The sequence below is a fragment of the Hemitrygon akajei genome, chromosome 1 (genome assembly GCF_048418815.1).
Source record: "Hemitrygon akajei chromosome 1, sHemAka1.3, whole genome shotgun sequence".
Taxonomy (NCBI): domain Eukaryota; kingdom Metazoa; phylum Chordata; class Chondrichthyes; order Myliobatiformes; family Dasyatidae; genus Hemitrygon; species Hemitrygon akajei.
Genome location: NC_133124.1, coordinates 216,332,556 through 216,359,919, shown reverse-complemented (window position 1 = coordinate 216,359,919; position 27,364 = coordinate 216,332,556). Strand labels below are relative to the sequence as shown.

The window sequence follows — 27,364 nt, the reverse complement described above, 5'->3', positions numbered from 1 at the left end:
GGCCGAGACCCTTCTGACCTGACGAAGGCCCGAAACATTGACAGTCCTTATAGATGCTGCCTGGCCAGCTGCGTTCCACCAGCATTTTGTGCGTGCTGCTTGAATTTCCAGCATCTGCAGATTTCCTCATGTTTGGTTAATTTTTAACGCTCGTTTATTTTAAAGTTTAAACAAACTTACAAATACTAAGGAAACTAAATAAGGAGCTGAGAAACAAAGCAGAGGTGAGTGAACAGCAAAGGAGGGGAAGAAGATGACGCCTCTGAAAAACCCTTCACTTCTAAAACTGAGATGAGAGAAATTCCTTACAGAAAGTAAACCAATCACTGGATGCACGTTCACATCACCTGGGTAATGTGCTAACACTTATTAGCCACTGTAAAGTGAGAAAAGTGATAAACCTTAAGTTTAGCTGCTGTACCGCTTTCTGCCTGTGAGTGGGGACAAAGACCACATACAGTGAAAAATACACGAGTTTGTTAGAAAAGTACAACTTATGATTAAGCTACAACTTTAGTCTTATATTAATTAATCGAATATCTTCTAAAAAGTGTTCTTAAAAAGCTACATGAGTGAATCTGCGGATGCTGGAAATAAATAAAAACACAAAATGCTGGAGGAACACAGCAGGCCAAGCAGCATCTATGGAGGGGAATACGCAGTTTTATAGATGCCGCCTGATCTGCTGAGCCCTTCCAGCATTTTGTGTGTGTGTTTCTCCAAAGTTCTCCAATCCAGTTAATGTCCATGAAAAAAAAACACAAAATGCTGGCAGAACTCAGCATGTCATTGGCCCTTGGCCATTGCATGCCAGCCCTACCGTCAAGATGAGGCCACACGCAGGTCGATGGACCAATACCTTATCTCCCGCCTAGGTAGCCTCCTACCTGCCGGCATGAACATTCAACTCACAGACCTCCGTTGATACCCCTGCCCCCTCCTTACCCCCATCCCTATCTATAACTTTAGTCTGGTTCTCTTTCTCTTTTTTCTCCCCTCACTATAATCTCCCCCCAGCCCTACCTTTCTTTCTCTTTTATTTCCCATAATTCTCTACCTTCCCCCTAGCCCATTTCCCTCCAGCCTATCACTTCCCAGCTCTCTACTTCATCCCTCCCCCCACTTCTTATCCCCCTCAACCATCTCATGTTACTTCACTCCTGATGAAGGGTTTTGGCCTGAAACGTCGTCACTACCTCCTCCCATAGATGCTGTCTGGCCTGCTGAGTTCTGCCAGCATTTTGTGTTTTTCTTAAAAAGCTGGTTTCCAGCATCTTTTGCACGTTGTTTGTCTTTAGGTGTAGCTGTTCATTGGTTCTATTGTATTTCTTTGTTCCACTGTGAAAGCCTGCAAGAAAAGGAATCTCAGGGTAGTATTTGGTGACATACACGTACTTTCATCGTAGACTTACTTTGAACTCTGGCCGTGTTGCAGTTGGCGGTGACTGAGGCAGGCCACGCCACTCACAACCTGCCCTCCCAGAAACCCCTGTCGAACTTTGTGAACTTTCTTCTGCAATTCTGTACTTAATGTGAACGAGTGTAATGTGGGGGGAAGGAATCAGGGAGGGGAGATGGAGGTCTAGTTTATAGGGGGACAAGGACCCACAGTGGGGGGAAGGGGGGGCTCTGATCTTGACAACTAACAGTGACTGCCATCTTAAGTACTTACTTAATTTTCAGACACAGTGTGGAATAGGCCCTTCCACGCCTTCGAGCTGTGCCCCCCAACAACCCCAAATTTAACTCTAACCTAAACACAGGGCAATTTACAATGGCCAATTAACCTACTAACTTTGGACCGTGGGAGGAAACCAGAGCACCCAGAGAAAACCCACACGTTCCACAGAGTGGACATACTGAGACCCCTTACAGAGGATGCTGGGATTGAACTCTGACCTGTAATAGCGCCACGCTAACCACAGCGCTGCCGTGGCACCCTCACGCAATGATCACTCCTAACGGACAGGTTTCTGGTTCCCAGAAGGTTCCAGACTGTGGGAGCTGCCGGGTCCCTTGTCTGGAATTGCACCATCCCATGCTTGGTGGGTTTCCATGGGAAGCAGTTACCTGGCAACAGGCACCAGCGGAACTGCCGGTCAGCATTGAACTCAACGTAGGTCTGCCTGAGGGACCCCAGCTCCGGATTTTCCCTCGGGGTTTACTCCCGAAGCCTTCCCCATGAGTGGGTATAGCCGGAAGGTGGCAGAGGTTTCCTCCTCCTAGATGGAACTGCCAACCACGGCTGACAAACCCATCTGCTCAGAGCTACTGGTTGTGAGGTGCCAGTAGCCCTCCTTTGCCCCTTCTCCCGTCAGTAGAAACAGTTCCACCGGGCTTAGTCGCCAAGCCACACGTGAAGACCAGGAGCTGGACTTGGTTGTCAGAGGCTATTTGACATGTATGCCGTTGAGCATTTAATAGGTAGTGGGGAGTTTACCACCCCTGGCATAAGCTCAGTATGTAAGCCATTATAAACCAACGTACCGTCTTACCCAGCTTTATCTTCATACAATTCTCTCGTCTGCAGGGGGCGGCATTAAAATATCTCCCGACCATCGTTAACCACGTGATGCTGGTGTTCGACCCCGTGGAGCTGAGGTAATGTGTGATACTACAGACCCCTGAGGCTCCCCCGGCCATGGGAGACAGCCCGTGCCCGGTAACAGCGGGGACCTGCGGAAACGGAGTCCATGCCTGTGACACTCCCCTTGGGGATCTTGTGTAGCATGCGCGTGTGTGTGCCTGACGGATGTGTGACGTGGCTTGTCACCCGTAGAGGGATCGAACCCGAGTCCCCAAAGTTGAGAGGTAGCAGCCGCCTCACTCTACTGTCCCAGACGTCAGGCTGCGCGTTGTCAGCACCCAGCCGTGGATCGATAAGATTAAAGACGAGACAGATTTGCTGTATATGTCACACGTACATCAAAACATCTTATCGAGCAGTCAGACGTGACGATAACGTCAACGACCAAAACAGCCCCAAAGATGAGCTGAGGGCAGCCCACAAGTGTCGCCAAACCTCCGGTGCCAACACACTAACCCTAACTTGTACGTCTTTGGACTCTGGGGGGAACCCTTGCGGTCACAGGGGGGAGCGGACAGACTCCTTACAGACAGCAGTGGGAATTGAACCCGGGTCGCTGGTACTGTAAAGCATTGTGTCCCTCTTGTTTTTATTTATTGCGATACCGTGTGGAATAGGCCCTTCTGGGCCTTCGAGCCACATTGCCCAGCAACCCCTGATTTAGCCCTCGCCTAATCACGGGACAGTTTATAATGACCATTAAACTATCAACTGGACTGTCTTTGGACTGTGGGAGGAAACCGGAGCACCCATTTTGATGTACATGTGACAAATAAATCTAATCTTTAATATCTTTCTACTTGATAGGTCAGGCCGCTTGGGAGTCCTTGTGTAGGATTCCCTGAAGGTTAATTTGCAGGTTGAGTCTGTGGCGAGGAAGGCAAATGTAATGTTAGCATTCATTTCAAGAGGTCGAGAATATAAAAGCTAGGATGTAAAGCTGAGGCTTTATAAAGCACTGGTGAGGCCTCATATGGAGTACTGTGAGCAGTTTTGGGCCCCTTATCTAAGGAAAGATGTGCTGATATTGGAGAGTGTTCAAAGGAGGTTTATGAAAATGATTCCAGGCTTGAAAGGCTTATCATATGAGGAGCATTTGATGGCTCTGGGCCTGGAGTTCAGAAGAATGAGGGATGACCACATTAAAACCTATCAAATAGTAAAAGGCCTTGATAGAGTGGATGTGGAGAGGACGTTTCCTATGGTGGGAGAGTCTAAGACCAGAGGACACAGCCTCAGAATAGGGGGTATCCTTTTAGAACGGAGATGAGGAATTTCTTTAACCAGAGGGTGGTGAATCTGGAATTCGTTGCCACAAGTGGCTGTGGAGGCCAAATCATTGGGTATATTTAAGGCAGAGGCTGATAGGTTATTGACTGGTCAGGGCATGAAGGGATACGGAGAGAAGGCAGGAGATTGGGGCTGAGAGGGAAATTGGATCAGTCATGATGAAATGGTGGAGCAGATTCGATGGGCCAAATGGCCTAACTCTGCTCCTATATCTTATGGGGTCTGTAAAACACACTGACAGGGTGCAGTGTTATCTCCAGTGAGGCTAATTTGCTCTCCTCTCTACCTCTGGTCACCGCGCAGTGTTCTCTACACCAAGTTTATCCAGAGCATCCCCGACAACCAGCTGGTGCGACAGAAGCTGAACTGCATGAGCAAGATCGTGGAGAGCGAACTCTTCAGACAGCCCGGTGGGTGTCCGGCCTTCTGAGATTCCCGATCCGAGTCCGCCCATCCTCGAGTCCGGGAGGGTCCTCGAGTTCGTCCGGGAGACCCGGGCCCCACCAGCTCTCTCTGACCACCATCTGCTCCCCTCCCCTAATACTGTCCACTGTAGCAGAGCTCAGCTACACCCCGGGGTGTTAACCAGGACGGGGAGATGGACAGTGGTGTAGGGATGGTCTGAGAGGGGGGCAGAGGGGTAGGTGAATAGGGTCAGTGGTTCACCAGAGGCTATAGGACGGGGAGGGAGCAGTGGTGTAGGGATGGTCTGAGAGAGGGGTAGAGGGGTAGGTGAATAGGGTCAGTGGTTTTGAGGGATTGAGGAGGAGCACTGGTCTATGGGAGGGTGGGGAGAGGGCCATTGCAGTAGAGGAGGGCTGATGGGTGACAGGAGTGCGGGGAAAGGCGTTACCGCGCTAGGGGGCACAGAAGAGCAGTGATTTATAGGAGGGGGCTTTGGGGCAGGGAAATGGAGATGCAGGGGTGGTGGGAGTGTGGGTGTGGGGAGAGGAGCAGTATGTTACAGGAGGTTGGGAGGAGGTCAGTAGCAGGTGGGAGGGGGGAGAGGGTGAGTGGGTTATGAGAGAGACGGGTTCATTCGAGGATGTGTGTTGTGGGACGGGGAGAGGGTGAGTGGATTATGGGAGACTGGGGTTTATTCGAGGATGTGGATTGTGGGGGGGAGAGGGTGAGTGGATTATGGGAGAGACTGGGGTTCATTCGAGGATGTGGGTTGTGGGGGGAGAGGGTGAGTGGATTATGGGAGAGACTGGGGTTTATTCAAGGATGTGGATTGTGGGGGGAGAGGGTGAGTGGGTTATGGGAGAGACTGGGGTTCATTCAAGGATGTGGGTTGTGGGAGGGGAAGAGGGTGAGTGGATTATGGGAGAGACTGGGGTTTATTCGAGGATGTGGGATTGTGGGACGGGGAGAGGGTGAGTGGGTTATCAGAGAGACTGGGGTTCATTCGAGAATGTGGGTTGTGGGGGGGAGGGTGAGTGGGTTATGGGAGAGACTGGGGTTTATTCGAGGATGTGGATTGTGGGACGGGGAGAGGGTGAGTGGGTTATGGGAGAGACTGGGGTTTATTCGAGGATGTGGGTTGTGGGACGGGGAGAGGGTGAGTGGGTTATGGGAGAGACTGGGGTTTATTCGAGGATGTGGGTTGTGGGACGGGGAGAGGGTGAGTGGGTTATGGGAGAGACTGGGGTTCATTCGAGGATGTGGATTGTGGGACGGGGAGAGGGTGAGTGGGTTATGGGAGAGACTGGGGTTTATTCGAGGATGTGGGATTGTGGGACGGGGAGAGGGTGAGTGGGTCATGGGAGAGACTGGGGTTCATTCGAGGATGTGGATTGTGGGACGGGGAGAGGGTGAGTGGGTTATGGGAGAGTCGGGTTTTCGAGGGTGTGGGTTGTGGGACGGGGAGAGGGTGAGTGGGTCATGGGAGAGACTGGGGTTTATTCGAGGATGTGGGATTGTGGGACGGGGAGAGGGTGAGTGGGTTATGGGAGAGTCGGGTTTTCGAGGGTGTGGGTTGTGGGACGGGGAGAGGGTGAGTGGGTTATGGGAGAGACTGGGGTTCATTCGAGGATGTGGGTTGTGGGGGGAGAGGGTGAGTGGGTTATGGGAGAGACTGGGGTTCAATCGAGGATGTGGGTTGTGGGATGGGGAGAGGGTGAGTGGATTATGGGAGAGACTGGGGTTTATTCGAGGATGTGGATTGTGGGGGGGAGAGGGTGAGTGGGTTATGGGAGAGACTGGGGTTCATTCGAGGATGTGGATTGTGGGGGAAGAGGGTGAGTGGGTTATGGGAGAGACTGGGGTTCATTCGAGGATGTGGGTTGTGGGACGGGGAGAGGGTGAGTGGGTTATGGGAGAGGCTGGGGTTCATTCGAGGATGTGGGTTGTGGGACGGGGAGAGGGTGAGTGGGTTATGGGAGAGACTGGGGTTCATTCGAGGATGTGGGTTGTGGGACGGGGAGAGGGTGAGTGGGTTATGGGAGAGACTGGGGTTCATTCGAGGATGTGTGTTGTGGGACGGGGAGAGGGTGAGTGGGTTATGGGAGAGACTGGGGTTTATTCGAGGATGTGGGTTGTGGGACGGGGAGAGGGTGAGTGGGTTATGGGAGAGACTGGGGTTTATTCGAGGATGTGGGTTGTGGGACGGGGAGCGGGTGAGTGGGTTATCGGAGAGACTGGGGTTTATTCGAGAATGTGGATTGTGGGGGGGAGAGGGTGAGTGGGTTATGGGGGAGACTGGGGTTCATTCGAGGATGTGGATTGTGGGAGGAGAGGGTGAGTGGGTTATGGGGGAGACTGGGGTTCATTCGAGGATGTGGATTGTGGGACGGGGAGAGGGTGAGTGGGTTATGGGAGAGACTGGGGTTCATTCGAGGATGTGGATTGTGGGACGGGGAGAGGGTGAGTGGGTTATGGGAGAGACTGGGGTTCATTCGAGGATGTGGGTTGTGGGACGGGGAGAGGGTGAGTGGGTTATGGGAGAGACTGGGGTTCATTCGAGGATGTGGGTTGTGGGAGGGGAAGAGAGTGAGTGGGTTATGGGAGAGACTGGGGTTTATTCGAGGATGTGGATTGTGGGGGGGAGAGGGTGAGTGGGTTATGGGAGAGACTGGGGTTCATTCGAGGATGTGGGTTGTGGGACGGGGAGAGGGTGAGTGGGTTATGGGAGAGACTGGGGTTCATTCGAGGATGTGGATTGTGGGACGGGGAGAGGGTGAGTGGGTTATGGGAGAGGCTGGGGTTTATTCAAGGATGTGGATTGTGGGGGGAAGAGGGTGAGTGGGTTATGGGAGAGACTGGGGTTCATTCGAGGATGTGGGTTGTGGGGGGAAGAGGGTGAGTGGGTTATGGGAGAGACTGGGGTTTATTCGAGGATGTGGATTGTGGGACGGGGAGAGGGTGAGTGGGTTATGGGAGAGGCTGGGGTTTATTCGAGGATGTGGATTGTGGGACGGGGAGAGGGTGAGTGGGTTATGGGAGAGACTGGGGTTCATTCGAGGATGTGGGTTGTGGGGGGAGAGGGTGAGTGGGTTATGGGAGAGACTGGGGTTTATTCGAGGATGTGTGTTGTGGGATGGGGAAAGGGTGAGTGGGTTATGGGAGAGACTCGGGTTCAATCGAGGATGTGGATTGTGGGGGGGAGAGGGTGAGTGGGTTATGGGAGAGACTGGGGTTCATTCGAGGATGTGGGTTGTGGGACGGGGAGAGGGTGAGTGGGTTATGGGAGAGGCTGGGGTTTATTCAAGGATGTGGATTGTGGGGGGAAGAGGGTGAGTGGGTTATGGGAGAGACTGGGGTTCATTCGAGGATGTGGGTTGTGGGAGGGGGAGGGGGTGAGTGGGTTATGGGAGAGACTGGGGTTCATTCGAGGATGTGGGTTGTGGGGGGAAGAGGGTGAGTGGGTTATGGGAGAGACTGGGGTTTATTCGAGGATGTGGATTGTGGGACGGGGAGAGGGTGAGTGGGTTATGGGAGAGGCTGGGGTTTATTCGAGGATGTGGATTGTGGGACGGGGAGAGGGTGAGTAGGTTATGGGAGAGACTGGGGTTCATTCGAGGATGTGGGTTGTGGGGGGAGAGGGTGAGTGGGTTATGGGAGAGACTGGGGTTCATTCGAGGATGTGGGTTGTGGGGGGAGAGGGTGAGTGGGTTATGGGAGAGACTGGGGTTCATTCGAGGATGTGGGTTGTGGGACGGGGAGAGGGTGAGTGGGTTATGAGAGAGTCGGGTTTTCGAGAATGTGGGTTGTGGGACGGGGAGAGGGTGAGTAGGTTATGGGAGAGGCTGGGGTGTATTCGAGGATGTGGATTGTCGGGGGGAGAGGGTGAGTGGGTTATGGGAGAGACTGGGGTTTATTCGAGGATGTGTGTTGTGGGACGGGGAGAGGGTGAGAGGGTTATGGGAGAGACTGGGGTTCATTCGAGGATGTGGGTTGTGGGGGGAGAGGGTGAGTGGGTGATTGGAGAGACTGGGGTTATTCGAGAATGTGGAGAGTGTCAGTGGTTTGTGAGACAGATGGAGTGAGTTTTAGGGTTATGAGTTGGTTACAGGGTGGAGAGTGAGTGAGTGAGTGGATTGTGCGGAGGGTTGTGGGATGGGAGAGAGGGAAGAGAGTCAGGGGGTTCTGGGACAGGACGGGTCAGGAGATCCTTCTGGGCTCTGCAACACCGGGTTACTGGCCCACTCCCAACCCGCCCGGGTTCAGGGTGACGCGGGTCACTGCCCACTCCCAACCCGCCCGGGTTCAGGGTGACGCGGGTCACTGGCCCACTCCCAACCCCGCCCGGGTTCAGTGTGACGCGGGTCACTGGCCCACTCCCAACCCCGCCCGGGTTCAGGGTGACGCGGGTCACTGGCCCACTCCCAACCCGCCCGGGTTCAGGGTGACGCGGGTCACTGGCCCACTCCCAACCCGCCCGGGTTCAGGGTGACGCGGGTCACTGGCCCACTCCCAACCCGCCCGGGTTTAGGGTGACGCGGGTCACTGGCCCACTCCCAACCCCGCCCGGGTTCAGGGTGACGCGGGTCACTGGCCCACTCCCAACCCCGCCCGGGTTCAGGGTGACGCGGGTCACTGGCCCACTCCCAACCCGCCCGGGTTCAGGGTGACGCGGGTCACTGGCCCACTCCCAACCCGCCCGGGTTCAGGGTGACGCGGGTCACTGGCCCATTCCCAACCACGCCCGGGTTCAGGGTGACGCGGGTCACTGGCTCACTCCCAACCCCGCCCGGGTTCAGGGTGACGCGGGTCACTGGCCCACTCCCAACCCCGCCCGGGTTCAGGGTGACGCGGGTCACTGGCTCACTCCCAACCACGCCCGGGTTCAGGGTGACGCGGGTCACTGGCCCACTCCCAACCCCGCCCGGGTTCAGGGTGACGCGGGTCACTGGCCCACTCCCAACCCCGCCCGGGTTCAGGGTGACGCGGGTCACTGGCCCACTCCCAACCCCGCCTGGGTTCAGGGTGACGCGGGTCACTGGCCCACTCCCAACCCGCTCGGGTTCAGGGTGACGCGGGTCACTGGCCCACTCCCAACCCCGCCCGGGTTCAGGGTGACGCGGGTCACTGGCTCACTCCCAACCCCGCCCGGGTTCAGGGTGACGCGGGTCACTGGCCCACTCCCAACCCGCCCGGGTTCAGGGTGACGCGGGTCACTGGGTGATTGACCGTTGGTTTGTGTCTCCTCCCGGTCTCACGTGTGTGTGTTTCACTCCTCCCCCACACAGACTGTCGAGACGTCCTGCTGCCTCTCATCATCGACCAGCTCAGCGGTCAGCTGGACGACAACTCCAGCCGGCCGGACCACGAGGCCTGTGCCGCGCTGCTCAGCAGCACGCTGGAGATGCTGGACAGGGACGACATCGTGAGTGACGCACCTGTCTGTGTCCGTGTCCGTGTCTGTGGGCGTGCGTGCACGTGTCTCTGCCTGTGTGTCTGTGTCTGTGTCCGTGCCAGTGTGGGTGTGTGTGGACATGCGTGCACGTGTCTCTGCCTGTGTGTCTGTGTCTGTGTCCGTGCCAGTGTGGGTGTGTGTGGACATGCGTGCACGTGTCTCTGCCTGTGTGTCTGTGTCTGTGTCCGTGCCAGTGTGGGTGTGTGTGGACATGCGTGCACGTGTCTCTGCCTGTGTGTCTGTGTCTGTGTCCGTGCCAGTGTGGGTGTGTGTGGGCATGCGTGCACGTGTCTCTGCCTGTGTGTCTGTGTCTGTGTCCGTGCCAGTGTGGGTGTGTGTGGGCGTGCGTGCACGTGTCTCTGCCTGTGTGTCTGTGTCTGTGTCCGTGCCAGTGTGGGTGTGTGTGGGCATGTGTGCACGTGTCTCTGCCTGTGTGTCTGTGTGTCTGTGCCTGTGTCTGTGTCTGTGTCCGTGCACCCACACGTCCGTGTGTCTACGTCTGTGTGTCTGTGTCCGTGCACCCACAGGTCCGTGTGTCTACGTCTGTGTGTCTGTGTCCGTGCACCCACAGGTCCGTGTGTCTACGTCTGTGTCTGTGTCTGTGCACCCACACATCTGTGTGTCTGTGTCTGTGTCCGTGTCTATGTCTCTGCCTGTGTGTTTGTGTCTGTGTGCCCGTGTCCATGCCAGTGTGTCTGTGTGTCTGTGCCTGTGTCTGTGTCCGTGCACCCACACGTCCGTGTGTCTACGTCTCTGTCTGTGTCTGTGCACCCACACATCTGTGTGTCTGTGTCTGTGTCCGTGTCTATGTCTCTGCCTGTGTGTTTGTGTCTGTGTGCCCGTGTCCATGCCAGTGTGTCTGTGTGTCTGTGCCTGTGTGTCTGTGTCTGTGTGTCCGTGCCAGTGTGGGTGTGTGTGGGCGTGCGTGCATGTGTCTCTGCCTGTGTGTCTGTGTCTGTGTCCGTGCACCCACAGGTCCGTGTGTCTGTGTCTGTGTCTGTGTCTGTGTCTCTGCCTGTGTGTTTGTGTCTGTGTGCCTGTGTCCATGCCAGTGTGTCTGTGTCTGTGTCTGTGTCTGTGCCCGTGTCTGTGTCTCTGCCTGTGTGTCTGTGTGTCTGTGCCTGTGTCTGTGTCTGTGTCCGTGCACCCACACGTCCGTGTGTCTACGTCTGTGTGCCCATGTTTTTGTTTCAGATGCCAGTTGCCAGCCTCGGTGCCATTCCTCCCTCTCTTCCCTTTAATGGGGGGTCCTTGGGCAGATGAAACCAGGTGGGGGGGGGGGTATTGAGACAAGGGGCGGGAGGTGATGGGTGCAACCGAATAAGGTTTGGGAGGTGGAACAGGCAGGGTTGTGGGGTAGATGGGAGGAAACAGAGTGCAAGACAGAGGTTGAATTCAGACGAGGGAGGGTCGATGGTCGGTTGGAATGGGGTGGGGATGGGAAGGTGAGGGGACGGACATGGGTGGAATTGGATAAGGGAGGGTTTTTGGGCAGATGGAGGGGTGGAGAAGGGGTACCAAGAGGGGAGGCTGGTGTGAGGGGAAGTCTGACTGAACCACCAGCCTGGGTTGGCCTCAGGCTCCTCGCAGAGTGGTCCCGGAGGCCTCGGTACGTGAATAAGCTGAGGTGTAGTGAGCATCAATGTGAGCTTCGCACCCTTCGCTTGGTCTGTAAACTTTCTGGATGCCTGGTGTTACAGGGGCCACAGAAAGTCCACGTTCAGCTGCTCATGGAGAGGCTCCTGAGACGCATCAACCGTACCGTCATCGGGATAAACCGTCAGTCTGGCCTCATTGTAAGTTCCAACTCCTCCTTTAAACAGTCCCACCCATCACTTCCCGACCCCTGTCTCAACACTCCCCCTCCCATCCCCCTCACCCACACCCTCCCCCTCTCCCCCTCCCCCATCACCCACACAAAAGGTCATTTGATTCCAGACAGTTGGTTTATTGATCATTACACAATGTCTCTCTGGTGCTTCCCGCTCCTCACTTCCCCTTTACCCAACCATGATTCCCCTCTCCCTGCCCCCTTCCCACTCTCAGTCCACGGTAGAGACCCATATCAGAATCAGACTTATCATCACTCACATATGTCATGATATTTTTTTGTGGCATTACTGAGGGTACTTTGATAATAAATTAACTTTGAACTAATTTCTGTAATCCCCTCCAGGGCTCTTTTGTTGCCTGTATGATAGCAGTACTGAAGCAGATGGAAGATTACCACTATACGCATTACATCAACACGTTCAAGACCCGACACGATATCATAGTAAGTAAAGTCTTTCCCAATTCTTCCCCCCTCCTGGCAGGAAAAATGAGTCTTAACAAATCGTTGATACAAGAGCTGCTGCCAATGCTAGGAATCTGTAACACACACGAAACACAGGAGGAGCTTGTGGTGAACTACATATACCTGTCTGGACACCCCCCCCCCACCCCACCGCTGACTGCTCCTGTGGCCCCTCCCACAGACCGTGGCTCCTCCCACAGACCCCTGTATGTGGTGAACTACATATACCTGTCTGGACACGCCCCCCTGCTGACTGCTCCTGTGGCTCCTCCCACAGACCCCTGCTGACTGCTCCTGTGGCTCCTCCCACAGACCCCTGCTGACTGCTCCTGTGACTCCTCCCACAGACCCCTGCTGACTGCTCCTGTGGCTCCTCCCACAGACCCCCTGCTGACTGCTCCTGTGGCTCCTCCCACAGACCCCTGCTGACTGCTCCTGTGGCTCCTCCCACTGACCCCTGCTGACTGCTCCTGTGACTCCTCCCACTGACCTCTGCTGACTGCTCCTGTGGCTCCTCCCACAGACCCCTGCTGACTGCTCCTGTGGCTCCTCCCACAGACCCCTGCTGACTGCTCCTGTGGCTCCTCCCACTGACCCCCACTGACTGCTCCTGTGGCTCCTCCCACAGACCCCTGCTGACAGCTCCTGTGGCTCCTCCCACTGACCCCCGCTGACTGCTCCTGTGGCTCCTCCCACTGACCCCCGCTGACTGCTCCTGTGGCTCCTCCCACAGACCCCCGCTGACTGCTCCTGTGGCCCCTCCCACAGACCCCTGCTGACTGCTCCTGTGGCTCCTCCCCCAGACCCCTGCTGACTGCTCCTGTGGCTCCTCCCACAGACCCCCTGCTCCTGTGGCTCCTCCCACAGACCCACTGCTCCTGTGGCTCCTCCCACAGACCCCCCTGCTGACTGCTCCTGTGGCTCCTCCCACAGACCCCCTGCTGACTGCTCCTGTGGCTCCTCCCACAGACCCCCGCTGACTGCTCCTGTGGCTCCTCCCACTGACCGTGGCTCCTCCCACAGACCCCCGCTGACTGCTCCTGTGGCTCCTCCCACAGACCCCTGCTGACTGCTCCTGTGGCTCCTCCCACTGACCCCTGCTGACTGCTCCTGTGGCTCCTCCCACTGACCCCCTGCTGACTGCTCCTGTGGCTCCTCCCACTGACCCCCTGCTGACTGCTCCTGTGGCTCCTCCCACTGACCCCTGCTGACTGCTCCTGTGGCCCCTCCCACAGACCCCTGCTGACTGCTCCTGTGGCTCCTCCCACAGACCCCCGCTGACTGCTCCTGTGGCTCCTCCCACAGACCCCCCCCCTGCTGACTGCTCCTGTGGCCCCTCCCACAGACCCCTGCTGACTGCTCCTGTGGCTCCTCCCACAGACCCCTGCTGACTGCTCCTGTGGCTCCTCCCACTGACCCCCGCTGACTCCTCCTGTGGCTCCTCCCACTGACCCCCGCTGACTGCTCCTGTGGCTCCTCCCACTGACCCCTGCTGACTGCTCCTGTGACTCCTCCCACTGACCCCCTGCTGACTGCTCCTGTGGCTCCTCCCACTGACCCCCTGCTGACTGCTCCTGTGGCTCCTCCCACTGACCCCTGCTGACTGCTCCTGTGGCCCCTCCCACAGACCCCTGCTGACTGCTCCTGTGGCTCCTCCCACAGACCCCCGCTGACTGCTCCTGTGGCTCCTCCCACAGACCCCCCCCTGCTGACTGCTCCTGTGGCTCCTCCCACAGACCCCTGCTGACTGCTCCTGTGGCTCCTCCCACAGACCCCCGCTGACTGCTCCTGTGGCTCCTCCCACAGACCCACTGCTCCTGTGGCTCCTCCCACAGACCCCTGCTGACTGCTCCTGTGGCTCCTCCCACTGACCCCCTGCTGACAGCTCCTGTGGCTCCTCCCACAGACCCCTGCTGACTGCTCCTGTGGCTCCTCCCACAGACCCCCACTGACTGCTCCTGTGGCTCCTCCCACAGACCCCTGCTGACTGCTCCTGTGGCTCCTCCCACAGACCCCTGCTGACTGCTCCTGTGGCTCCTCCCGCAGACCCCCTGCTGACTGCTCCTGTGGCTCCTCCCACAGACCCCCCCCCCGCTGACTGCTCCTGTGGCTCCTCCCACTGACCCCCTGCTCCTGTGGCTCCTCCCACAGACCCCTGCTGACTGCTCCTGTGACTCCTCCCACTGACCCCTGCTGACTGCTCCTGTGGCTCCTCCCACAGACCCCTGCTGACTGCTCCTGTGACTCCTCCCACTGACCCCTGCTGACTGCTCCTGTGGCTCCTCCCACAGACCCCTGCTGACTGCTCCTGTGGCTCCTCCCACAGACCCCCTGCTGACTGCTCCTGTGGCCCCTCCCACTGACCCCCCGCTGACAGCTCCTGTGGCTCCTCCCACAGACCCCCGCTGACAGCTCCTGTGGCTCCTCCCACAGACCCCCTGCTGACTGCTCCTGTGGCCCCTCCCACAGACCCCCTGCTGACTGCTCCTGTGGCTCCTCCCACAGACCCCCGCTGACTGCTCCTGTGGCTCCTCCCACAGACTCCCCCCCTGCTGACTGCTCCTGTGGCTCCTCCCACAGACCCTGCTGACTGCTCCTGTGGCTCCTCCCACAGACCCCTGCTGACTCCTCCCACAGACCCCTGCTGACTGCTCCTGTGGCTCCTCCCACAGACCCCTGCTGACTGCTCCTGTGGCCCCTCCCACAGACCCCTGCTGACTCCTCCCACAGACCCCTGCTGACTGCTCCTGTGGCCCCTCCCACAGACCCCCTGCTGACTGCTCCTGTGGCTCCTCCAACAGACCCCTGCTGACTGCTCCTGTGGCTCCTCCCACAGACCCCCTGCTGACTGCTCCTGTGGCTCCTCCCACAGACCCCTGCTGACTCCTCCCACAGACCCCTGCTGACTGCTCCTGTGGCTCCTCCCACAGACCCCTGCTGACTCCTCCCACTGACCCCTGCTGACTGCTCCTGTGGCTCCTCCAACAGACCCCTGCTGACTGCTCCTGTGGCTCCTCCAACAGACCCCTGCTGACTGCTCCTGTGGCTCCTCCCACAGACCCCGGTATGTGGTGGACTACATATACCTGTCTGGACACGCCCCCCACCCCCCGCTGTCTGCTCCTGTGGCTCCTCCCACAGACCCCGGTATAAAGGCGATTGGAACCACAGACCCTCCCTCAGTCTCCAAGATGTTGTATAATGGTCAATTGCTGCTTGTTCTTTCTTCCAGTCAATAAAAGCCGATATCTAGCCTCACGTCACGAGTTACTGATGGTGCATCAGAGCTCTCCCGCGTCCGGCCTCTCTCACCTGCGAGTGACCCGGGACCCATTGTTTAGTCCTTTCCACATCTGGTTAATGTGACTCTTACAGCAGGAGCAGGCCTTTCAGCCCTCTGTGTCCATGCTAACCCCATTTTTTCCACTAATTCTGCTACTCTGCATTGGCTTCCTGTATCTTTTACAACTGATTTTAAAGTTCTCTTACTTGTTTTTTAAAGCTCTTAACAGCCTGGACCGGAGTAGGTCGCAGAATCGTTTCCATTTATACTCCTGCTTGAGCTCTCAAGTCTTCTTCCACCGGGCTCTTAGAGTTAAACAATCTCCCTCAAAATATCATTGGCGGGTCAGCTTTTTTGAAACACGCTCCGAAACTGTGGAACTCAGTACCTGAAACTATAAGGGATGCAGGACTCAGTTAACACATTCAAACACCAACTCAAAAACTATTTTTAAACTTGCTTTTAACTAACAACTTTTTGTCATTGGTTTTCATGTTTGTAATTTACCCCCTTGTAAAGCACTTTGAACTACATTGTCTGTATGCAAAATGCTCTATAAATAAGTTGTTACTATTAATCCTATCTACTTCAAAGTCCATTTTATTATCATAAGCAGACATGCAATGAAAAACTTACTTGCAGCAGCATCACAGGCACAGAGCATCCAATAAGCACCTTTCACAAGAAAAGCATGATTTAAGCACTAATTATGCATAATTTCCACAAGAAAGAACACAACTAGAACAAAGAAGTTAATATTAGTGCAAATTGCTTGCCAATTTGTGGAAGCGTTGAGACAGCAGCCAGTGTGTGCTGCTGTTGGTAGAAGACCCCTGACTCAAGCATTTCCTCCCTCTCTTTCTCACGCTCTCTTTTGATGGTGAGCCAGAGCCTGTCGGTCTCTCTCTGGGGGGGGGGGGGGGGGGGGGAGTGACTCAGAAGATTGTATTGTCAGAACAGCGAGTTGCTGGTCTCCCGCTCTCATTGTTGCAGGTGTGATCCCTCCATTTCTCGATGGAGGGTAAGAGCCTGTATGATTCGATGGGCCAAATGGCCGACTTCTGCTCTTTTGTCTTATGGTCTTATGGTTCTGCTGCTTCTGTGTGGGATGGAGGAGGGCTCTGAGGTTCTGATGTTCCTTTCATTCATTCTTTGAGGCGTCTTGTTTCATGGACGGCTGTGAAGAGTAAGAACTTCAGGTTGGATACTGTCTACATTCCCTGAGTTTAAGTTGAACAACAAAGAGACAAACAGTACTGTGCAAAAGTCTTGGGCACATATATTTAGCGAGGGTGTGGAAGACCTTTGCACAGTACTGTATTTGTCAACATGGAGCGGAGAGTGAGTTTATAAATCTGGCGGGAGCAAAGGATATTGGGAATGGTGAGGGTGTAACATTGTGAGAGGGGTGTGACAGAGAAGGTGTACCAGGGGCAGAGGGGTTGGTGGGAGTGCAGACACACCCAGCCCTGAGACACCAGGTAATGTCATTTGATCCCAAGAAATTGGTTTATTGATCATTACAGAATGTCTCTCTCTTCAGTGCTTCCTGCTTCTTTCCCCTTTTCCCAACCATGATTCCCCTCTCCCTGCCCCCTTCCCACTCTCAGTCCACAATAGAGACCCATATCAGGATCAGGTTTATCATCACTCAGGTATGTCATGGTGCTGTGAAAAGGTCTTGGGCACGCTAGCTATATATGCACGTGCCTAAGACTTTTGAACAGTACTGTATGTCACCGTCAAGAGAAAACTAGACTCCTCCCTCCCCATTGTTGCCCAATGAGCTCTCTCCATGTCCCTGGGTTACGTGGATAGTGTCAGATCTTCAGTAAGAGCAAGCTGCCATCTGACCTGATCACACATTAACGTGCCGATGAAGCTGGCCGGTGGTGTAGTGGCGTCAGCACCGGGCTTCAAGGCAAAGGTCCTGAGTTCGAATCCAGCCGGCTGCCTGCACACTTTCCATCGAGTGAGCAACTCAGCCTCGTTAACAGTCATGTGCTACAAAGCACACGTAACAACAAAGTGCCAACGATACAGTTGTGCACTGAGTATGTTGAGACTGAAGTTCTTGCGTCGTTGATGCAGGATGTACTGCAGAATTGAATGCACCATAGTGTTATGTGGATGTTGCTGAGTCCAAGTCACTGATTCTCTAAAGCAAGAAAAGATCAAAAGTTTTATCAGTCTTTATCGATTGTGTGTTGTATGACGTGGGTGATCATGGTCTTTCCATGACCATGACTGTTCTTGGCAAATTTTTCACAGAAGTGGTTTGCCATTGCCTTCTTCTGGGCAGTGTCTTTTTACAAGATGGGTGACCCCAGCCATTAACAATACTCTCCAGAGATTGTCTGCCTGGTGTCAGTGGTCACATAACCAGGACTTGTGATCTGCACTGGCTCCTCGTAAGACCATGCACCACCTACCCCCGTGGCTTCACGTAACCCTGATCGGGGGCTAAGCAGGTGCTACACCTTTTCCAAGGGTGACCTGCAGGCTAGCGGAGGGAAGGAGTGCCTTACACCTCCTTTGATAGAGGCATATCTCCACCCCACCACCCATACAATATGGAAAACATCCTAGCAGGGTGCATCACAGCTTGGTACAGCAACTGTTCTGCCCATGACTGCAAGAAACTGCAGAGAGTTGTGATCACAGGTCGGCACATCGGAGAAACCAGCCTCCTCTCCGTAGACTCCGTCTACACTTCTCACTGTAGAGCAGCCAGAATAATCAAAGACCCCCATCCAGCCCGGACACTCTCTCCTCCCCTCTCCCATCAAGCAGAGGACCCCAATACACAGCAGCCTGAAAGTGCGTACCACCAGGCTGAAGGACAGCTTCTATCCCATGGTTACAAACCAATTCTGCTGTCCAGACTATTCAATGGTCCCCTAGTGTCTTTAGATAGTGTTTGATAGACTCTTCCACCCAAAAAAATCTGCAGTCGCTGAAAATCCAAAGCAACGCACACAAAATGCTGGAGGAACTCTGAAGGTCAGGCAGTATCTATGGAAAAGAATATACAGTCAATGTTTCAAGCTGAGACCGTTCATCAGGTCTGGAAAGGAAGGGGTAAACGCCAAAATAAAAAGGTGGGAGGAGGGGGGAGAGGCTAGCTAGAAGGTGATAGGTGAAGCCAAGGTGGGTGGGAAAGGTAAAGGGCTGGAGAGGAGGGAATCTGATACGAGAGGAGGGTGGACCATAGGAGAAAGGGAAGGGGGGAAGAGATGAAGCCAGAATGGGATTAGAAGAGGGGAGGGGGAGGGAATTTTCTTTCCTGAGGGAGAAATCGATGTTGATGCCATCAGGTTAGAGGCTACCCAGATGGAATATAAGGTTTTGTTCCTCCACCCTGAGGGAGGCCATGGACTGACATGTCTCATTGGGAATGGGGATTGGAATTAAAATGTTTGGCTACCAGGAAGTTGTAAAGAGTATTGATAATTGCTAGGGTCACCCATCTTGTAAAGACACTTTGCACAGAAGAAGGCGATGACAAACCATTTCTGTGGGGAAAAAGAACAGTCACAGTCATGGGAAAACCATGATTGCCCATCATGAATGGACCTTCTATTCTGAGGCTGAACCCTCTGGTCCTAGACTCCCCCAGTATAGGAAACATTTTCTCCACATCCACACTATTTAGGCCTTTAAACATTGTGATACAAAGAAAGCAGTTTGCCAAAGTTGATTTGAGTTCCTTTGCTTTCTTCCCAGGACTTCCTGATGGAAACCTTCATTATGTTTAAGGATCTTATTGGGAAGAATGTTTATCCTTCGGACTGGATGGTGATGAACATGGTCCAGAACAGGTAGGTCCCGTGCTACAGCTCAGAAACAGGCCCTTCGGCCCATCTGGTCAGTGCTGAGCCATTTAAACTGCCCAGTTCCATCGACCTGAACCCAGAGCACAGCCCTCCATAACCATCCCATCCACATACCTATCCAAACTTCTCTCAAACATTGAATTGAGCTCGTGTGCTCCACTTGCACTGGCAGTTCGTTCCACACTCTCACCACCTTCTGAGTGAAGGATGTTCCCCTCAAACATTTCACCTTTAACCCTTGACCTTCAGCTGTAGTCTCACCCAAACCCAATGGGAAAGATGCTGCCCAACTTGCTGATTTCTTCCAGCCTATTGTCTGCGTTGATTTAGAATGTTAGATGTGTTTAAGGTACCGATACAAGCCAATGTTGTGGATGGAACCAGGTGTCCTGAACCTATCACCAGCCGGATTGTACTCTTTCCCTTCCCACTTTATTATTCCCGCTAATTTCCCTGTCCTGGTCAATGGTCTCGGCCGGAAACGTCGACTGTTTATTCCCTCCATTGATGCTGCCTGACCTGCTGAGTTCCTCCAGCATTTTGTGTGTGTTGCTCTGGATTTCCACCTCTGGGATCTGCACAATCTTGTATTTATAATTATGCTCTAATCCAAGTCAAGTCAAGTCACTTTTATTGTCATTTCGGCCAAAACTGCTGGTACAGTACACAGTAAAAACGAGACAATGTTTTTTCAGGACCATGGTGTTACATGACACAGTACAAAAACTAGACTGAACTATGTAAAAAAACAACACAGAGAAAGCTACACTAGACTACAGACCTACCCAGGATGGCATAAAGTGCACAAAACAGTGCAGGCATTACAGTAAATAATAAACAAGACAATAGTGCAGTAAGTTGGTGTCAGTCCAGGCTCTGGGTATTGAGGAGTCTGATAGCTTGGGGGAAGAAACTGTTACATAGTCTGGTCGTGAGAGTCTGAATGCTTTGGAGCCTTTTCCCAGACGGCAGGAGGGGTTCCCGACCTTTTTTACACCGTGGACTAATACCATTAGGCAAGGGGTCCGTGGACCCCAGGTTGGGAACCTCGTTCTAATCTTTCTTCTATGCTTCACACATTCCCATCAGCTCCCCCCTCCTCCCCACATTCAATCACTCACCCGCACACCAGGGGGAACTTGGAGGGGTTAATTACCCCCCCAGCCTGCAGAGTTTGGGACGTAGGAAGAAACCGAAGCACCCCGAGGGGGCTCGGGGAGAACGTGCGAACTCCCCACTGGAGGTCAGGGTGGAAGCCGGGCGTAGGTGCTGACTGTCACGTACCTCCACCCTCACCTGGGAGCGACCCGGCACCGGACGTTGTTAATGACCTTCCCCACCTGCTGTTGCATCCTGATGCTTTTGGGATCCAGCGTTTCCTCAGAGGTTCGGAAAGAGCCATAAACCCCGATCTCTTGTGTTACAAGAGCAAAGGGTACAAAGGGAAGTGCAGGCTAAGAAGTTGTGGTCTTCTCAAACCAGACCAAAGACAGCAGGAGTTCCGTTGACAACCATTAACCCAGATTCAGGTGGGCTCTACCCACTGTGCCCCCGCCCCACCCAGAGGTAGAAAACTGGACAGCCAATGAAAGTGGCCTTGAAAGGAGATCTCCTGTCCCGTTCTCTTGGACACGAGTGACACTCAGAGTGTTTTTCTCACTGCCTCTCCCACAGGGTCTTCCTACGAGCCGTCAATCAGTTTGCCGCTGTCCTGAACAAGCTCTTCCTAGACCCGGCAAACTTTGAGTTACAGGTGAGTGGCTGGTTTCTCGTGGCTCATTCCGGTAGGAACGGGGCAGCACTTGGGAATCTCCTGTGTAGCGATATGCTTCAGTTTAAGATGTGATGATAGCAAGTCCACTGTACACCTCAATCTACACAGGAAATGGAGAAGCTGTTGTGCTTTATTGAACGGAAGTGGCGCTGTTGAGGGACCAGGTGAGATCGTCTGTTATGTGCGCTCCCAGAAACTTGGTGCTCCAAACTCTGTCCATGGAGAAGTCATTTGTGTGCAGCGAGGAGTGGCCAGTCTACTCCTTCCTAAAGTCCCCCGTTCCCTCTTTGATCCTGTCCACGTTGAGACTCGAGCTGTTGTGCTCGTGCCATCCGATGAGGCGCTCTTCCTCCTCTCCGTGTGCCGTCTCGTTGTCATTGCTGAGGAATCCAGCCACTGTTGTGTCTTCCGCAAACGTGATGGTGCAGCTTGAACACCAGCAACACAGTCATGCATCAGCGACAGGCCGCGCAGGGAGCCCTGTGGACTGCCACTGCTCAGCGTGATGGAGCTAGAGATGTTTCTGCCAACAGGGACTGACTGTGGCCCAAGATCCAATTACAGGGAGAGGTGTTGAGATGCACTGAGGACAGTTTACCCACCAGCTTTGGAGGGTATACACGGTGAGGTAGTAAATTGGATTAGACCAATGGGAGAAGTCAGAGAGTGGTAGTGGAGGATTGCTTCTCCGAGTGGAGGCCTGTGACTAGTGGTGTACCACAGGGATCAGTGCTGGGTCCATTGTTATTTGTCATCTATATCAGTGATCTGGATGATAATGTGGTAAATTGGATCAGCAAATTTGCTGATGATACAAAGATTGGAGGTGTAGTGGACAGTGAGGAAGGTTTTCAAAGCTTGCAGAGGGATTAGGACCAGCTGGAAAAATGGGCTGAAAAATGGCAGATGGAGTTTAATACAGACAAGTGTGAGGTATTGCATTTTGGAAGGTCAAACCAAGGTAGAACATACAAGGTAAATGGTAGGGCACTGAGGAGTGCAGTAGAACAGAGGGATCTGGGAATACAGATACAAAATTCCCTAAAAGTGGTGTCACAGGTAGATAGGGTAGTAAAGAGAGCTTTTGGTACATTGGCCTTTATAAATCAGAGTATTGAGTATAATAGTTGGAATGTTATGGTGAGGCTGTATAAGGCATTGGTGAGACCAAATTTGGAGTATTGTGTGCAGTTTTGGTCGCCGAATTACAGGAAGGATATTAATAAGGTTGAAAAAGTGCAGAGAAGGTTTACAAGGATGTTGCTGGGACTTGAGAAACTGAGTTACAGAGAAAGGTTGAATAGGTTAGGACTTCATTCACTGGAGCGTAGAAGAATGAGGGGAGATTTGATAGAGGTATATAAAATTATGATGAGTATAGATAGAGTGAATGCAAGCAGGCTTTTTCCACTGAGACTAGGGGAGAAAATAAAACCAGACGATATGGGTTAAGGGTGAAGGGGGAAAAGTTTAAAGGGAACTTTAGGGGGGGCTTCTTCACACAGAGAGTGGTGGGAGTGTGGAATGAGCTGCCAGATGAAGTGGTGAATGTGGGCTCACTTTTGACATTTAAGAAAAACTTGGACAGGTACATGGATGAGAGGGGTTTGGAGGGATATGGTCCAGGTGCAGGTCAGTGGGACTAGGCAGAAAAATGGTTCGGCACAGCCAAGAAGGGCCAAAAGGCCTGTTTCTGTGCTGTAATGTTCTATGGATGATTGTATTGAATGCTGAGCTGAAGTCGGCGAACAGCATCCTGGAACGTGAGGTACCATTTCCCAGGTGAGGCAGGACAGAGCGGAGGGCAGAGGCATCACCAGTGAAGTGATCTGAGCGGTAAGCAAACTGGAAAATGTGCAGTGTAGCAGGAAGCTGGGGGTTAACGTGAACCATTGCCGGCTGCCCAAAACACTTCGTTATTTAGTGCCTCTGGACGATTGTCATTGAGGCAGGTTACCATCACCTTCTTGGACACTGGGATGACAGAGGCCACCTCGAAGCCTGAGGGGACGGTGGACTGTTCCAGAGAGATGTTGAAGATGTCTGTTAGAACCTCAGTTAACAGAACCACATTACGTGGCAAGAAGGTTTTGTTTTAAGAGCCCTACGGCGCTTTCTAGAAGGGAGCTTTTGGGAAAGGCAGATTGGAGGATGGGTAATGTCTGCAAGGAAGCTTGTGCTGTATCAACCCAGACGCCAAGGACGAGTTCACTTCACTGTTTAGTCTCCGTGGTGGATCTAGCCGGCAGTAATCAGTTTTTGAGCACCTGGTCCCCGTACCCCAACATCCCGTCAACAAAGTTGTTTTTAACCCTGTTTATTTTTGTGATAAGTGTTTGATTTCAATGAATAATTCTTGATGTAGACACAGAGCATTTCTAACTTATAAAAGATTTTCAAATTACAAAATCGTAATTTTATTTTTCAGCTCTGGAACAACTACTTCCACCTGGCAATCGCCTTCCTCGTGCACGACTCCCTGCAGCTGGAGAACTTCTCGAGTGAGAAACGGAACAAGATCATCAACAAGTAAAGTTCACTTCTCAGACGGCCGGGTCTATCCCTGACCTGTACCTGGTACCTGGCAGGAACTATCCCTGACCTGTGCCTGGTACCTGGCCAGAACTATCCCTGACCTGTACCTGGTACCTGGCCGGGTCTATCCCTGACCTGTACCTAGTACCTGGCAGGAACTATCCCTGACCTGTACCTGGTACCTGGCCAGAACTATCCCTGACCTGTACCTGGTACCTGGCCGGGTCTATCCCTGACCTGTACCTAGTACCTGGCCGGAACTATCCCTGACCTGTACCTGGTACCTGGCAGGAACTATCCCTGACCTGTACCTGGTACCTGGCAGGAACTATCCCTGACCTGTACCTGGTACCTGGCAGGAACTATCCCTGACCTGTACCTGGTACCTGGCAGGAACTATCCCTGACCTGTACCTGGTATCTGGCCGGGTCTATCCCTGACCTGTACCTGGTACCTGGCCGGAACTATTCCTGACCTGTACCAGGTGTAGAAGTTCACCTGTCCATAAAGTTCACTTCTCAGCCCAGAGGGAACTATCCCTGACCTGTACCGGGTGTACAGGCTCACCCAGATCAGCTGTGTATATACTAGGGCATGTGCATAATCCATCTCCCTCACTGAGGTGTAGAGGATGACCCAGAGCAGAGGTGTTTGCACCAGGGCCTGGGGACGACACCTCTGCATGTAGTCCTGTGCCAAGGGCTCACAGTGTGGAGAGGTACCTCATCCCCGTTTGACTGCCTTGGGGCCAGACCCGGGGTCACAGAAGATGGCAGCGGCAGAATACAGCGTCTGATTAGAGTCACTGTAAAGTAGCGGCTAGCACGTTCGCTTTAGTAAGCTCACGTTTGATTTCCACTACAGTATGTAAGGAAGTTTGTACGTTCTCCCCATGACTTCGTGGCGTTCCTCCGGTTCCTCCCACACTCTAAAAACTCGGGTTGGGGCGGTGAGTCGTGGCATGTTTTGTTGATGCCAGGAGCTTGGTGAAACCTGCAGCTGCTCAGCACAATTCACATTGATTTGATTGGAAGCCAACGACACATTTCACTGTATGTTTCTATGTACATGTGACAAATAAAGTTAATCTTTTAAATTCTTGATCATTGAGTTGTACCGAGATAGGCCCTTCTGTCCAACTTACCCCTGCTGACCAGGTGCCTGCCCAAGCTAGTCCCATTTGCCTGTGCTTTGCCCGTATACCCCTAAACCTGTCCCATCCACGTACCTGTCGATCATCATCGTCCTTATGTGCTGTGTCGTGTGACATGGGCAATTACTGTCTTTCCATCACCATGATTGTTCTTGGCGAAGTTTTCTACAGAAGTGGTTTGTCATTCCCTTCTTCTGGGCAGTGTCTTTGCAAGACAGGTGACCCCAGCCATTATCAATACTCTTCAGAGATTGTCTACCTGGTGTCAGTGGTCACATAACCAAGACTTGGGCATTTTTTAAAACTCTTTATACAACCTCCTGTGTGGTTGGGTGGAGATACGACTCTACCAAAGGAGGTGTAAGGCACTCCTTCCCTCCACTAGTCTGCAGGTCACCCTTGGGCGAGGTGTAGCACCTGCTTAGCCCCCTGATCAGGGTCACGTGAAGCCATGGGAGCAGGTGGTGGATGGTCGTATGAGCAGCCGGTGCAGATCACAAGTCCTGGTTATGTGACCACTGATACCAGGCAGACAATCTCTGAAGAGTATTGATAATGGCTGGGATCACCTGTCTTGTAAAGACACTGCCCAGAAGAAGGCAATGGCAAACCACTTCTGTAGAAAGATTTGCCAAGAACAATCATGGTCATGGAATGACCATGACCGCCTACTTCATATGACATGGCACATAATGATGATGTCATACGAAACGGCACATAATGATGATGATACAACCTAAACAATATCTGAACAGGGAACGTTTGATGGAACAGTATAGAGCAGGGGTTCCCAAACTTCGGTTAACGGTAGGGGTGAAGGTCAGTGGCATAAAAAAGGTTGGGAACCCTTGGACAGTAGAGAAAGTTTTACAACATATTTAACCCATTTGTTCCCTTCCTGTTGGATTCTGATGTTTTTGGACCCAGGGTCCTTTGGAAGTCAGAAACAAGGCATAAAACTTGTTGCTTATGGTCATTTTTTGGAAGCACTATAAAAAGAAAAGAAGGAAGGAAGATGGCAAAGTGTGAAAGCAAATTCTAGTGCCAAGGGTGAAAACCAGAGACAGAATCAGAGTCAGGTTTAATATCAATGGCATATGGCGCGAACTTGTTTTGTGGCAGCAGTACAGTGCAATACATAATTAAAAAACCTATAAATTACATAAGAAATATATAATTGTGTTCACTAGTTCACTGTCCATTGAGAAATCTGATGGCAAAAGAACAGAGTCAAAAAAGAGAGCAAAGAAATGCGCTGTAGTTCTCTTATAGCAGATTGCTGATCAACACAGATGCCTTGTGCAGGAAGGCACAGAGTCGACTGTACTTCCTTAGAAGGTTGGCGTCATTCAGTGTTTGTAGTGAGATGCTGAAGATGTTCTATAGGTCAGTTGTGGAGCACGCCCTCTTCTTTGTGGTGGCGTGTTGGGGAGGCAGCATTAAGAAGAGGGACGCCTCACGTCTTAATAAGCTGGTAAGGAAGGCGGGCTCTGTCGTGGGCACAGAACTGGAGAGTATGACATCAGTAGCAGAGCGAAGGGCGCTGAGTAGGCTACGGTCAATCATGGAAAACCCTGAACATCCTCTGCATAGCACCATCCAGAGACAGAGAAGCAGTTTCAGTGGCAGGTTGCTATTGATGCAATGCTCCTCAGACAGGATGAAGAGATCATTACTCCCCAATGCCATTCGGCTTTACAATTCAACCGCCAGGGGCAAGATATGTTAAAGTGCCGGGGTTAGGACTGAGCTTAAGTTATCATTCAATGTATTTTAGTAAACTATTTAAGAACTTTTTAAAAGCTATTTATTAATGTTTTTTTTGAGAGGGTGATTTTAGATGCATATCATATTTGTCATATTTATACTGAGTTAAGTATTGTATGTAATTAGTTTTGCTACAATAAGTGTATGGGACACTGGAAAAAATGTTGAATTTCCCCATGGGGATGAATAAAGTATCTATCTATCTATCTAAATTCCATTCAAATTCCTTTGCTTAAATTAACCAATGAGAAAGCCCCTATTCAACGAACGCGATTCCCGCCTCTGAAACTAGGAAGTTTCCTGAAACTAGTGACAACTGTAACCACTACTAGAAAACTCATTGAAGAAGTCGATGTATATAGAGAATTATAGTTCTGTGCAAGTCTTCGGCACCTGAGCTATATATATAACATGTGCCCAAGACTTTTACACAGAAAGGTATTTGTCAACGTGGAGGGGAGAGCGAGTTTGTAAATCTGGCAGGAGGACTGTCCGTGTGGGAGGAACACGTCTTGTTTTGCTGTTGCAACACACACAAAATGCCGGAGGAGCTCGACAGGTCAGGCAGCTTCTGTGGAAAAGAGTAAACAGTCAACGTTTCGGGCCGAGACCTACAGGACTGAAGAAGGGTCTCGGCCCAAACCGTCGACTGTTTACTCTTTTCTATAGATGCTGCCTGACCTGCTGGGTCCCTCCAGCATTTTGTGTGTGTTGCTCTGGATCTGCAGCGTCTGCAGATTTTCTGGCATTTGTTTAGCTGTTGTTGTTTTAGATAGATAGATACTTTATTCATCCCCATGGGGAAATTCAACTTTTTTTCCAATGTCCCATACACTTGTTGTAGCAAAACTAATAACATACAATACTTAACTCAGTAAAAAATATGATATGCATCTAAATCACTATCTCAAAAAGCATTAATAATAGCTTTTAAAAAGTTCTTAAGTCCTGGCGGTAGAATTGTAAAGCCTAATGGCATTGGGGAG

At 52.7% G+C, this 27,364-nt stretch overlaps 1 protein-coding gene across 5 annotated transcripts in view; it reads left to right on the top strand.

The window, feature by feature from the left end:
• dock5 (dedicator of cytokinesis 5) overlaps positions 1–27,364 on the top strand; it is a 205,164-nt gene that overhangs the window by 134,355 nt on the left and 43,445 nt on the right. For all 5 annotated transcript variants that reach the window (XM_073060921.1, XM_073060902.1, XM_073060912.1 and 2 more), the window contains 8 exons: positions 2,531–2,601; positions 4,181–4,287; positions 9,568–9,704; positions 11,435–11,530; positions 11,911–12,009; positions 19,040–19,134; positions 20,824–20,902; positions 23,352–23,452. In XM_073060921.1, the coding sequence (XP_072917022.1) occupies positions 2,531–2,601; positions 4,181–4,287; positions 9,568–9,704; positions 11,435–11,530; positions 11,911–12,009; positions 19,040–19,134; positions 20,824–20,902; positions 23,352–23,452 (785 nt within the window). The remainder of the gene's footprint in view (positions 1–2,530; positions 2,602–4,180; positions 4,288–9,567; positions 9,705–11,434; positions 11,531–11,910; positions 12,010–19,039; positions 19,135–20,823; positions 20,903–23,351; positions 23,453–27,364) is intronic.